At 46.8% G+C, this 12,442-nt stretch overlaps 2 protein-coding genes across 2 annotated transcripts; one reads left to right on the forward strand and one right to left on the reverse strand.

Annotated features, from left to right (window-relative positions):
- Positions 1-144: 144 nt before the first annotated feature.
- LOC105758848 (scale keratin-like) lies at positions 145-2,298 on the reverse strand. The gene has a single exon (XM_072918519.1). The coding sequence runs from the start codon at positions 947-949 to the stop codon at positions 506-508; it is 444 nt and encodes a 147-aa protein (XP_072774620.1). The 5' UTR covers positions 950-2,298; the 3' UTR covers positions 145-505.
- A 1,923-nt stretch (positions 2,299-4,221) lies between these two features.
- On the forward strand, positions 4,222-5,445 carry LOC105758849 (scale keratin-like). Its single transcript, XM_012570862.5, has 2 exons — positions 4,222-4,247; positions 4,732-5,445. The coding sequence occupies exon 2, from the start codon at positions 4,759-4,761 to the stop codon at positions 5,200-5,202; it is 444 nt and encodes a 147-aa protein (XP_012426316.3). The 5' UTR covers positions 4,222-4,247; positions 4,732-4,758; the 3' UTR covers positions 5,203-5,445.
- Positions 5,446-12,442: the final 6,997 nt, after the last annotated feature.

Consider the following 12,442-nt stretch of genomic DNA (forward strand, 5'->3'; position numbering starts at 1 on the left):
TTCACTCCCAGCTAAGGCATTCCAGGTGGTTTTGAGATCTGAACCTCAGCCTATTGTAAGGATTTGAATTCCCCCTCCCCACCCTCCCACCCCGCACAGAGAGAAGTGTTGCAAGCCCACAGCCAGAGAAATTGAAACTAAAACTTTGTTTGTTTTTTGCAGAACAGAATCACTTTATTGAGAAAAAAAGCATTCACAGAAAAGCATTGCAGAGTATGAAGAATATCAGATCACAGGAAACTCCTTCCATGGTTGCTCTTCTCCAGTTGGACAGTGAAGTTGCATTTTAGAAGAAGATAAATTATTATTTTATCCCACATGTTACATACACAAATGGGAAAAAAAGCCCAGAAGATGACAAGTAGAAGGTGAACAAATCAAGGAGGAGTTGTTTGCTTCCAGCTCCACTGGAGTGGGGTGGCTGTGGTCACAACACCTCCTCTGGGGCCAGGATTGTATCTCTCCATTGCCGGTGATTCCTTACTCCGAGATGTTTCCTCAGGGTTTAGCAGATCCCCCAGAAGCCGCGGCCGTAGCGGCCGTACCAGGAGGAGTAGGGGCTGCAATAGCCAGAGCCAAAAGCTCTGCCATACAGGCCCCGGTACCCACCACAGGAACCCAGACCCCCATAGCCCCACAGACCCCCGTAGCCCAGGGATCCGTAACCCCCATATCCATAGAGACCCCCATAGCCCAGGGACCCATAGCCCCCATAGCCCAGGGAGGCTCCGGAGGCCGGCAGGACAGGAACTCCAGCAGATCCCACCACGGAATCCTGCGGGAAGGAGCTGAGGATGGGGCCGGGGAAGGTGACCACCACGGCGGGAGGCTGGATCACGGTGGTGGAGTCGGGGCACTGGCGGACACACGGCTCGTTCCCGCTGTCAACCAGGGGCTGGGGCCGGAGGACGCCGCAGGCAGAGGAGGGGTACAGGTCATAGCAGGCCATCTTGCAGGGATTGGAGGTTGACACAGACTAAAAAAGAAAACAAGGAGTTCAAAATTCAGCTATTTAAATTAAAATAACAAGTAAGTGTTCTGAGCATTTTGCAATCTCAGTGCTCTCTTGTTTCCACAAAGTGTTTTTTTCCAAAAATTCTCTAAAGGGTGTCCACACACAAGAACAAATAGGAAATGTTCTAAAAACTTTGTCCCTCATAACATCCTGCAAAGGACTAGGACTGATTTCTCCACATTAAACTGAAAACCTGGAATCAAAACCAGTGAGAACAAAGTGACTTTGTCCAAGGTCATTGGATGAGTCATTAGCAAAACTCAGATTTGGGTTCAGCAGGTTTGCATGAGATGGAGCTTATAGAGAACTTAATTACAGTAGCTTCATCTTCCCACTCATCCCAATTTTGCTGAGAGTCAAGGGAACAACAAGATTATAGGATTGTGAGCACCCAGAAAGGCATTTGACAAGACAACAAAGAACAAATCTCCAAAGATGTTCTGTAAATCCTTAACCGAGTTCTGAGGAGGAACTTGAAAGTGAGGTGAAGGAGAGCCTGAGGATTTTTGGTAGCAGGACACAAATTACTTTATCATATGTGAATGGCTGCAGGGGTGACACCCTCGTCAAACCTTGAACCTTTTATGCAAAGGTTGAGATGGGTTAAAGGTATCAAAATGAGGTTCAGAGAATCACAGGCTTCCTCAAGCTGGAAGTGACTCAAAAGGCTCAAGTCCAACTCCCTGCTCTTTGCAGGGTTATTTACAGCTAAGCCAGAGAACCGTGGAATTGCCTGGTTTGGAAGACACCCTTAAGATCATCCAGTCCCACCCCCTCCATGGGCAGGGACACCTCCCACTATCCCAGGTTACTCCAAGTCCCATCCCAACTGACTTTGGGTGCTCCCAAGGATGGAGAATCCATGGAATATCTAGTGCCAGGGCCTCCCCACCTTCACAGGGAAATATTTCTTCCTAATATCCAACCTAAAGTTCCCCTCTGTCAGTCTGACCCCATTCCCCGTGTCCTGTCCCTGCAGTTCCTGAGGAAAGTCCCTCTCCAGCTTCCCTGGAACCCCTGCAGATCCTCCATTCCTCCAGGCTGAACATTCCCAGCTCTCCCAGCCTGGCCCCACAGGGGAGGAGATCCTGTCACCTCGGAGCACGGTCCAGCTTCTCCAAGGTCTGGAGTTCCTGACAGCAAGAACTCCACAGAGAGTTCCACACACCAAAAGGACAGAAAGCTCCTTGATCTTTCCCAAGTCCATGCAGATTCACCCAACAGAAAGGATGCTGGACATCAACTCGAGTTGAAACCAACAATAAAAAATACACCGAGAGCAATGGAGAAGGTTCAGACTTACCTAAGTCTTGAAGAAGTCAAGGGAAGCGTTTGGAGGAGCGAGGAGACAGAGGAGCTTTTATATCAGCTGGAGGTACCAGATCAGCATCTCTTGCCCGCCCCAATTTTGAGCTCATGCAACCATCAGGATGATGAAATTGTTTGGTTCATTATTGGCGTTTATGAGGCCTTTCAAATTTGTTTATAATAATGATCTAAACATCACCTGAGATTACAGAGAATTCTTTCATCTTGTGACGACTTGGGGGGGAGATTAATACCCGGCATTATTCCTGTCACTTCCTTGGAATTACGTCAGGAATCACCAAGCCAGCTCCTCTTGGTATTAAGTGAATACCTGGAGAGTAGCTCATGCGTTCATCGGAATCACCAATTCCACAGGAATTTAATCCTGAGCAGGACAAACAGTGAAATCCTTAATTTTAGCCAAGTCCACAGAGTTCCATGGAGGAGACAGAGAGGAACCTTTGTCTTCCTGAGGCTTGTTTGGGTTTGGGAGATAAACAAAGGACGAATTCACGAAGTTAACTAAAGCCGCAAGGGATTGGAGGTCCTGAAGAGACTTTTCCCTGGTGTTGAGGGTCCGATGTTTTCTGGACAAAGATGGCACCTGAGAACATTGAACGGGCCTGAGGAAACGTGGGATCTTTTAGGAAAAAATTGATCCTCTGGTGCAAAAGTCTAAACGTGATGCAAGTGCTTTGAATTATAGCCTTGGGTTCTTAGAAATTCATGAGCTCCTGTGATACGCAAGTCATAAATCCCAAAAAGGGCTGAGCTGGAAGTTTTGGGATGAGGGAACAATCAGGAATTTGGAATGTGTGACACAAAGGCTCCTTCTTGCCTCGTTTATGGGTGGGCCATTTCAATATTGCAGACTCCACGCCATCGGTGAGCCCTAAATGGTGAGGTGGGGTTCGCAGCCTTTGGAGGACAGGGGCTTTTGGACAATAACCATTTCAAGCTTCCAGGGAGGGAGTCCATGCAAATCCTGTAGATGGTCCAGTAGATTAAAGGCACGGAGCTGGATTTAGGTGCCTCACAATTATGGAATGACATCACATTCAAATGCTTCAGTCAAGATATTTGTGTCCTTGGTATCATCAGTTCAAGGCCAAATAATGGGGGTTTGTTCCCCTTCAGGTTTTCTCCCAATTAATAAGGATTTGAAATAAAAGATTCTGAATAAAACCCAGAAATTAATGAAAACCGTATTTTATTCAAAAACAATTCCAGGGATGGGACATCTACAGGCTCTGGTCCCAGGGAACAAGGGACAGGAAAACAGGGAATGGCCTTGGCTGAGGGTTGGTTACAGCTTGGACTTGATGGTCTGGGACGGCTTTTCCAACCCAAATAATTCCAAGATTCTGTAACAAAAAACATTTAAGGACCACAGGATGCTTTCCATGTCTTCCTTTATGTTCCATATTGTTCTCACATTAAGTGTAGAGTAATAGTGATAAAAATGACCACCCCAAAGTGGCTGTAAATAATTTATTCTCCAAGTATTTTGTTTTTTAATGGAAAAAAAGTTCTGCAGATCAGGTGACCCCAAGCGAGCAGACGGGTCTTGTCATTAATGATGGAGAAGCTCCAGAAGAGCGTTGGGATAATTCCTGCTGTAACGCCAGGGCTGTGAATGGAATGATAACAGGAATGAGGATGGCTTGTCACCATTCCAGATGAAAGAGGGCTCTCTGATGAAACTCACCTATCACATTTCATGAGACTTCGGACCAGCAAATAAACAAAGAGTCAGCAGAACTTTGAGGCGCTACGTGTCACATTCATTTGGGTTTGCCCCAATTATGCACATCCCCAAATTGCACCTTAGATGTTCCCCAGGATTTTGGGAATGGTATAAAAGCTCTCCCAACCCGGGGCTCTTCACATCGCCTTCCGTGCTTCATTCACCTCAGTGAGAAAGGTAAGCACCATTCTAAGGGATCTCTTCCCTTAGAATTTTTCCTTTAGAAAATTCCAATCTCTCTTTTCTGCTGTTCTTAATCAAGGTTGGGATCATCCGTAAGGCTTCTAAGATTCTTAATAATTGGGTTATTTTGTGATAGATTATTTTTAGATGGTGCTGGACATTCAAAAGTTTGAAATGGTAAAACCATTCTTTCTTCTTAGTAGAAATTAGAAAAATTACCAAAGCAGCTTCCAAAGACTTGCAGAAGGTTTGTTGAGCCAATAAGAATTTTCCATGGGTTTTCAAGGTGGGAACAAAGTACAAGAAATTAGGAATGAGACCCTAGGAGAGACGACAGCTCAGAGAGCAAGTGATTTATAAAAAACACTGATGAGAACCAAGGACAACCAAGACTTGAGACATAACAATTATTTTCAACTGCATGTCCAACTGTCAAACCTTTTAACAATTGAATTTCTGCGTTTTGCTCACTCCTCAGTGTCCACTGACCTCCAATCCCTGCAAGATGGCCTGCTACGACCTGTACCCCTCCTCTGCCTGTGGCGTCCTCCGGCCCCAGCCCCTGGCTGACAGCGGGAACGAGCCGTGTGTCCGCCAGTGCCCCGACTCCACCACCGTGATCCAGCCTCCCGCCGTGGTGGTCACCTTCCCCGGCCCCATCCTCAGCTCCTTCCCGCAGGATTCCGTGGTGGGATCTGCTGGAGCTCCCGTCCTGTCGGCCTCCGGAGCCTCCCTGGGCTATGGGGGCTATGGGTCCCTGGGCTATGGGGGTCTCTATGGATATGGGGGTTACGGATCCCTGGGCTACGGGGGTCTGTGGGGCTATGGGGGTCTGGGTTCCTGCGGTGGGTACCGGGGCCTGTATGGCAGAGCTTTTGGCTCCGGCTATTGCAGCCCCTACTCCTCCTGGTACGGCCGCTACGGCCGCGGCTTCTGGGGGATCTGCTAAACCCTACAGAAAACGCTCTGGATGATGTAGAAGAGCAAAGCAAAATGCAGATTTTTCTTCCCTTTAAATTCTTTTCTGGTGCCTCTTTGAGTTCAATTCCTCGTTATCTTCTTTATCACCCCTGTGGCTGAATGCAGTGACAGACTGAAGTGTCTTTCAAGCTCTGCCTGCATTTACAATCCTGATGTTGCCATGTTGTTTGTGTTCTTTTCATTCTCATTAAAACTGTTGCATCACTGAAAATCCTCGTGTTGGGCTTTTGTGTTCTCACCCACCCCTGAGTTTGCCAACCTAGATGGGCAAAGCTCCCTGCTCTGCATGAGGCTGCAAAAACATTGAGCAAACCCTGCCCAGAGGGGAAATTCTCCATGGAGAGCCTCCCATGGGGCTGTTTTACCCATGAATTTACAATTTCAGTAAATTTACATTTATGGAATTGCAACGTGGTCACAGCATGGTAGCCAAAGTTAAGCAGAAGTTTTCCTCTATGTGTTGAGCCCTGTGTGCAGAGGGAACTTCTTCAAATCCACAACAAGGACCTCATGAGTGGTCATAGAATCACAGAATTGGGTTGGAAGAGCCTTGGAGATCATCAAAAACATGGGTTTAATTTATTTATATATTAAATAGAAGTAGAATTTGTGTCCATAATTTATAAGTAGCCTAAAACCCTAAAGTACTCCACCATAAATGTTGTTATCTTCTTATGTCATCAGCAAAGCACAAAGCCACCTCCTGATTCAGGCAGATCCTTATCTCACGAGGAGTTTTCCTCATCTGGTTCAGCTGCCAAAAGATCTCAGGGTACGCATTTTCCTGCAGCCAAAAGATTTGTTGAACATCAACACGTTTAGAGAACTTCTGACCAGAAAGCTGAAGGGAAAATGTGAATTTAAAAGAGGCAAAACCTGCCGCAAAATTGAATGACTCCCAGCAGAGCCCAGAGCTTTCCCAGCGGTATCCAAATGACAGACGGAGTCAATGTTCTACGCCCTGCCAGGACCTGAAAAATCAGACAGAAAATCTGTCTGCCTTCTGCCAGGACCTGATAAATGAGTCAGAAAATCTGTTTACCTCCTGCCAGGACCTGTTAAATCAGTCAGAAAACTCTGTGGTGGTGAAGAGAAGGGTAAGAAGAGCTCCAGTCACAAAAGGAGCCCTTAAGCAGGGTTTAAGCCAGGCTCTAAAGAGATCCCGCGGTGCTTCCAGAGGGAAGGGACAAAGGATCCGTGCGATGACGCTGGATGGTGGCTGAGCCACCACCCTCGGGTCAGGACAATCCTTGAGTTGGTCATCGGGAAATGTGACGGTCATCAGGTGATGCAAGCATGGCTGTCACCCAGCAGAGCTTCCTAAGGGACAAGGGAAAAGCTTGGAAATCTCACAGAAATGGGAAAATCGGGTGTCCAGTTCTGGGCAAGAGGGACATGGAGGGGCTGGAGAACGTCCAGGGTAGGGAACAGGGCTGGAACAGCTGGAAAATGGAATGGAGAATCCTGAGGGAGCTGCAGGGGGCTCAGCCTGGAGAAAAAGGGGGATTTCGGGGGAGTTTGGGATCTGCCAGGTGGGATTTGTGATCTGACCCCAGGGAAAAGGGACAGGACAAGAGGGAACAGCCTTGAGCTGTGCCAGGATTGGAAATTTGGGAAAATTCCTCCTGGAAAGGCCTTGGAAGGGGCTGCCCAGGGAGAGTTGGAGTGGCCACCCCTGGCTGTGTCTGAGGAATTCCTGGACGTTGGTCTGGATGAGCAGGTGGGGGGTGGTCCCAGCTGGACTCGGGGACCTTGGAGCTCTTTTCCAACTTAAATAAATCTGGGATTCTGTGAAACTTCAGGCAGTATCGAGGAGGGGCTTTTGATACTCTTCTGAGCTGCTGGAGACCGTGAGGCTCCCATTAACGCGTTTATCACGCCTGGGTCACCTCGCGGTGACGAAAGAGTTTTGCTCAATGTTTCTGTTTATGAGTTGATTCAAATTCTGACGCTGCACAAAACACAAATTACAACCCAAAGATTTCTTTCATCTCAGCATTTTAATTGGCTGAGGTTCACACCTGGTAACGTTCCATGAAATACACTCAGAATGACAGCGCGGATTCTGCTGCTTCATTTATTCACCTCTCATTAGCTGGCATAATGATGCTGGCTCAGGTGTTAATCATCATTTTCATCTGCTTGAAGGTGCAAGATTTTTTCCTTTCTTCTTCACCCGTGGTAGATTGAAAATTGATGAAAACCTAGGTGCCTTCTTTGTGAAATCAGCAACTTTTATGTGCAGTTGGAATTTGGACTTGGATAAAACCATTCAGAACTTTTCAGAGGAAATTACAGATAATTTTTAAACCATCCAGATCCGTGTTTTGTCTCACAGATGTTCAGGCTACAAACAGAGAAAATGGGAGTTAAAACACCAGCACTGAAGAGGAAACTCACCCAAATAAATGAAAACTTAAATTAGACGAGAAAATCCTCTGAGGTGAGAAGCCATGAGCTGGTGAAGGGAACAGGGAGAGTTCACTTGGACAATTTTTTTTAAAGTTTTATTTTTAATAGTAATTATAAGACTAATTTTAATTACATTTCAAAATGCTGGGCTGTTAGAACACAACCACATATTTATATTGCAATAATCACACCCCATTTCACACATAAACTATTAAGGAAGCTTTGGGAAGTGCTTAAAAACACACCCAAAAAATATTTGGATACTTTTTGGGGGGAATTATTCTTACAATCCACTGGGGACATCCCAAAGATTGGGGGAAAGAACCTCCCAATTTCAGTGTAACTTTGGTAGGAATGTGTTTATTTAATAACCCATCCACAGCAAATGAGGGGTTTTAAAGTGGGACCTGGTGATGTTCATCTGTGGAAAAAACACTGATATCCCTCCAGAAAAAAAAAAAAAAAAACAAAAAAAAAAAACACAACAAAAAACAACAAAACTTTGATTGAAGCCCTGTTTTAGCTACTAAAATATTGTGTTTTCTGCCTTGAGGAAAATCGGGGATTTCCCAATCCCAGCAGGCAAATCCAGGATTCCCAAAACGACCTGAGGTTTGTGGCTGTGGATGCAAAACCCATCATGAGGCTCCTTGCACCTCTCCAAGCATTCCATTGCAAAATCCGGGAGCAGAAGTGATGAGAGCCGGGATCCGGAGCCCCAAACCCCCCAAACCTGTGCACGGCAGCAGGTTTTGACTCCGATTAAAGTCATTAATGAAGCTAATGAAGGAAGGGCTCAGCAAATGGGATTTAATTCCCGCTGGGAGGGATGGAGCTGATCCGTCAGGATCCGAGATGAAAGGGAGCCGGCAGCTGGAATGTGCTGGGCAGAGATTCAGGGTGGTTGTGCAAAGCGAGGAGAGTTTCGTCACTTTGGGGAGTGATTCGGGATCCTCTGAGGTGGCGACTCCCGGACTCGGCGTGTTCAGCCCCGGGGCATCCCAGGGTTGTATAAAAGCAGCAGCTCTGCGCACCTTTTCCATCATTCTCCTGCTTTTCTCCTCTCCATCAGGTAAGTCCGATGTGTTTTCATTCCTCTCCTAGCTCCAGAATGCTTTTGCTATTTGATTTTTTATTCCAGCTACTGTTCACAACCATTACATTCATTTTCAGTGCTTTATTTTCCCTTTATTCTTATTTTTATTCTTTAAATTTCCATTTTTTTCCAGTATCCTGGAAAATATTTTGCTGCAAGGATTTAGGAGCCAAATCCATTTGAGGCATTTTTCATTTAGGGATGATCTTTTTTCCCTGTTACTCCTATTTGGCCATTCTTGGACTGACAGCAGAATGAAAATTCAGGATGGCACAAGCTTTAAAATGCTGAATTTTCCCACATTTCAGTCTGTGACTGAATCGAGGAAATTTGCCCATGCCCTGAGCTGTGAAATGATCCAGCTGAAGAAAGAGTTTATTTAAATTCTAGTCATTTGTATATATAAAAATATAAAAATATAAAAATATAAAAATATAAAAATATAAAAATATAAAAACATAAAAATATTTAATTATTTAGTTATTTTCACCACAGCCAAAAAGAAGGAAAGTAGACTTGTACTCTGATTCAGTGAATAAAATAATATTTCTACTTTTTACTGGGAAAAACCATGAAACCAAAGGCTTTTATGCCCAGATATCCAGGTGGAAAAATGTTTTAAATCCTTATTTTTATTTGACGAAGGAATTGTGTTCCTTCCATCCTATCCCATATCCATCTCCATCCCATTTCCATCCCACTCCATTTCCATATCTGTCCCGTCCCATTTCCATCTCCATCCCATCTCCATCTCACTCCATTTCTGTCTCCATCCCACTCCATTTCCATCTCCATTCCTTTTCCATCCCATCCCATCCCATCCCATCCCATCCCATCCCATCCCATCCCATCCCATCCCATCCCATCCCATCCCATCCCATCCCATCCCATCCCATCCCATCTCCATCTCCCATCCCATCCCTCTCTCAACCCAAACCTGCTCCTGTCCCACCCCAATTTTTCCCCCGAGGATGTTTCCCCCCATTTCCCAGCTCCCCCAAACCCCCACCTGCCCCTTCCGCAGACCCTCGGTTTTCAGCAGCTCCTTCTCTGCATTCCAGGAACCTCCACCTCTGCCGGGAAATGTCCTGCTACGACCTCTGCCCCACCACCGGTGGCATCTCCTGCCCGCAGCCCGTGGCCAACAGCTGCAACGAGCCGTGCGTCCGGCAGTGTCCGGACTCCACCGCCCTCATCCAGCCGCCCCCGGTGGTGGTCACCTTCCCCGGCCCCATCCTCAGCTCCTTCCCGCAGCAGGCCGTGGTGGGATCTGCTGGAGTCCCGGCCTTTGGGGGCTCTCTGGGCTATGGGGGTCTCTACGGCTCCGGGGCTTTCCCGGGATACGGTGCCCGCTCTGGATATGGGATCTCGGCGCTGGCCAGCGGCTCCTGCGGCCCCTCCACGTCGCGCCGCTTCAGCCGCCTCCTCCGCGGCTCCTGCGGGCCCTGCTGAGCGCAACTGAACCTCCAGAGAATCCCGGGAATGCCCAAATCCACTGCCATGAGCGTGAGGGGTCAGTGCTTCCATGGGCCCCTTCGCATTCCTGATCTTTCTCCTACTTCTTGTTTGGCACCTCCTTGTTGTTTGCTCTCACTGCCTGTTCCAGCATTCCTGATTTATTGGGCTGGCATGGAATGGCCCATTTCCTGTTCCACCATTCCCGATTTATTGGACCAACATGGGAGAGCCTAGTCCCCGTTACAGCATTCCCAATTTATTGGACGGGTGTGGAACGGCCCGTTCCCTGTTCCAGCATTCCTGATTTATTGGACCAACATGGAACAGTCCATTCCCTCTTCCAGCATCTCTGATTTATTGGACCAACATGGGAGAGCCCATTCCCTGTTCCGGCATTCCCGATTTATTGGACCAACATGGAACAGCCCATTCCCGATGGATTTCACCCTCAATGACAAATATCCTTGGACAAAAACCAGGAGAAGCTGGCTGAGGACATCTCAGAGCAGGACTTTGGTTGGACTTCCCCCAGAATTATCCGGGAATGAATTTTCCCCAAAATTGTCCGGGAATGGATTTTCCACGTTCTGTGATCTCTGGCTTTGCAAAGGGGCGTTTCCCACTCATTAAAACTTTGTTGCATCACACAGCAGCCTCCTGGTTTCCTTTTTTCCCCCTTTCTCCCCCTTTTCCCCACTTTTTTCCCCCTTTTTCCCTTCACCCACTGATCTGCCTGCAGGCAGGTCTGAGCTGCTCCTTGAGCAGGAGCACAACCTGAGTTTACTTGATTTTCCAAATGTTTCTGTAATAAAATTCCTCAGGAGCAGCGTTCCATCCTTTAAACGTTTAAAAAAATACAAAACAACAGTATTCCAGCATCATTCAGGCTGGAAAAGGCCATGGGCACAACTGACAGGACATGGGGAATTAATCAGGTAGAATTATTCTGGGTTTTTTTATTTAACAAGGAATTATGGAAGCAAGGAATGGTTTGGATTGGGAAGGACCACCAAAGGTCATCCAGTCCAACCCCTCTGGTTTTCTCCCTGCACATCCCTGGGCCTTTGTGCCTGCAGGGAATTTGCCAGCCCAGAACACCTAAAAACCCATTAAATAAAGATTTTGCCAGCCTGAAGCACCAAAAAACCCATTAAATAAAGATATTGTCATCCTGGAGCACCTAAAACCCATTAAATATACATTTTACCGATTAAATAAAGTATGGAAACCAAGCACAAGGAGTTTAATTGACATCGGGATCTGCCCGGAGCTGGGATTAGGCTCAGGCTGCCTTTGCAAGGCTTTTAATGAGTCAGCTGCTGATTGCATCTCAATTAACAGCATTTCCTTGTCCTGGGACTGAGCCCGGGGTAAGACAAGGGTGCAGTGACCTCTGGGGTTCAGAGCCGAGTTTTTCTCATCCTCAGTTTTCTCCTGTTTGGGTGGCAGATGGATCAGGAGCCCCAGCTGCCTCCATCGGAATTTTTCTGTCGTGTTCTTCTTCAAATTGTGCCCGAGAACTGCAGAAAATGCCACAGTCAGACACATCCCCCTGTTGCAGTGGCCAGAAAATGATGATTTTTGTATCAAATTGGCTCCATAATCGGGGGTCACAGGACCCGAGGCTGCTGCAAAACAGAGATGGAAAAGGAGGAGAAAACCCCTTAAACTTTGAGATATTTTCGGATCTTTTCCCTGTGTTTCTTTCTGTTCCTTCCAAGCCCAGGGAGAATGAAAGAATCAAAGGTTAAAGAATTGTCCTTTGGGGTTTCACAGAACCAGAAAATGGTTTGGGTTGGAAGGGACCTTGAAGATCTTTGATTTATGGGCAGGGACTCCTTCCCCCATCCGACGTTGCTTCAACTTGTTCTTGGACAATTTCAGGGATGGGGCAGCCAGAAATTCCCAGGAAAAGAGAATTTCCCTACCCTCCCAGGGGCGAGTGTGTTGATCTGCAGGGAGCTCTTTAATTTATTTTAATTTATTTATAGGAACTCACGGAATTACACCAATAATTTGCCTTTCTGGTAAAAATTCCTGTGGGACTTTCCAAGGGAAGTTTTCCAAGGAAAGTTTTTCGCCCCAGGCTGTTTTTAAACAAGGAAAAAAACCATAAAATTACCGTGTCGGGAGGTAATTAAATCGCAGCCCGGGGCGGGCACTGAGACACAAATAATCCCAGTCACCCGCGTTTGACTTTCTTTGGGAACAGCCACACCCGCCCTGAGGAAAGATCCGAAAG

The sequence above is a fragment of the Taeniopygia guttata genome, chromosome 25 (assembly GCF_048771995.1).
Source record: "Taeniopygia guttata chromosome 25, bTaeGut7.mat, whole genome shotgun sequence".
NCBI lineage: Eukaryota > Metazoa > Chordata > Aves > Passeriformes > Estrildidae > Taeniopygia > Taeniopygia guttata.

What these genes read in the sequence shown, in the direction of transcription:
- LOC105758848 (XM_072918519.1), bottom strand. Translation starts at nt 949, where the DNA reads ATGGCCTGCTATGACCTGTACCCCTCCTCTGCCTGCGGCGTCCTCCGG.
- LOC105758849 (XM_012570862.5), top strand. Translation starts at nt 4,759, where the DNA reads ATGGCCTGCTACGACCTGTACCCCTCCTCTGCCTGTGGCGTCCTCCGG.